This window comes from Cebus imitator, unplaced genomic scaffold (assembly GCF_001604975.1).
Source record: "Cebus imitator isolate Cc_AM_T3 unplaced genomic scaffold, Cebus_imitator-1.0 Scaffold602, whole genome shotgun sequence".
NCBI lineage: Eukaryota > Metazoa > Chordata > Mammalia > Primates > Cebidae > Cebus > Cebus imitator.
In genome coordinates, this window is record NW_016107917.1 from 433,837 (window position 1) to 435,143 (window position 1,307).

Consider the following 1,307-nt stretch of genomic DNA (forward strand, 5'->3'; position numbering starts at 1 on the left):
ATTTTTGTATTTTTAGTAGAGACGGGGTTTCACCATGTTGACCAGGATGGTCTCGATCTCTTGACCTCATGATCCACCCGCCTCGGCCTCCCAAAGTGCTGGGATTACAAGCGTGAGCCACCGCGCCCAGCTGGAAAGAGCAATTCTTTATAGTAATCTCTGGAAATAAAGCTGGGATTGGTTCCAGTCTTAGAGACATACAAATGGTACTCAAAGTTTACTGACTGAACGGGAACGTATACTTAAGACTTTTCCAATGAGCTGGTACAGGCTCAAGGCTAACCGTATAATACTCAGTACCAGACTTCTCCATTTAAGCCTAAAGACATTCTGGCTTTGGGCTGGGGGGGGTGGTGATTAAAAAAAAAGACTTATTCTATATTCTTTTTAACTACCAGTCATCTGATGATTACCTCTAAGAACCAAGCTGAGATAAAACATGCAGATGTCTGTTTAGCAGTAGAATGTGCCAACACAGCAGAGCAACCTGTACTCAACTGCTGTCACACATTTGCTCCTTGGTTCCGGAGAATAATTAGCCTTTTCCATCATAAGAAGTATTAAGAGATAAAGAGGGAAAAGAACAAAGGTGTGCCATAAAGGCTATTCCCTTATAATCCCGAGAAACTAATCTAAAAACCAAGAAACCATTCCCAGTGGGAATCTATTTCTACTCCATCACCCAGCATATACACACTTTGGCTGCTGGCCTGTTGCCCATTTGCAGGTATTGGCGGTGGTGGTGGCTGCTGCTGTTGCTGCTGGTGGTGCTGCTGCTGGTGGTGATGTTGATGATGCTTTCTTGGAGTATGGTTTTGCTTCTCCAAGTTAAAAGTTTTATTACTCTGCATTTTTGCACCCTATAAAGAAAAAGTAGACTATTAAATAAATTCAATACTAATTAACACAACCATTCACCTTCCTGATGACTTATATGTCATTAATTAGCTTTGGTACTGTGGCTTTTGCCAGAGGCAAACAATTGGTTACTTTGAACAACCACGACAAAGAAGAACAATTCAAAAATCTATCAGTGTGGCTGGGCGCGGCGGCTCACGCCTATAATCCCAGCACTTTGGGAGGTGGAGGTGGGTGGATCACGAGGTCAAAAGATTGAGACTATCCTGGTCAACATGGTGAAACCCCGTCTCTAATAAAAATACAAAAATTAGCTGGGCATGGTGGCGCACGCCTGTAGTCCCAGCTACTCGGGAGGCTGAGGTGGAAGAATTGCTTGAACCCAGAAGGCAGAGGTTGCGGTGAGCCAAGATCGTGCCATTGCACTCCAGCCTGGGTAACAAGAGCGA

At 44.2% G+C, this 1,307-nt stretch overlaps 1 protein-coding gene across 1 annotated transcript in view; it reads right to left on the reverse strand.

Moving 5' to 3' along the window:
* Window positions 1-1,307, reverse strand: part of NONO (non-POU domain containing octamer binding) — a 16,434-nt gene that overhangs the window by 8,290 nt on the left and 6,837 nt on the right. The window contains exon 3 of the mRNA XM_037734307.1: window positions 675-860. Coding sequence (XP_037590235.1) covers window positions 675-851 — 177 coding nt within the window. The 5' untranslated portion in view covers window positions 852-860. The remainder of the gene's footprint in view (window positions 1-674; window positions 861-1,307) is intronic.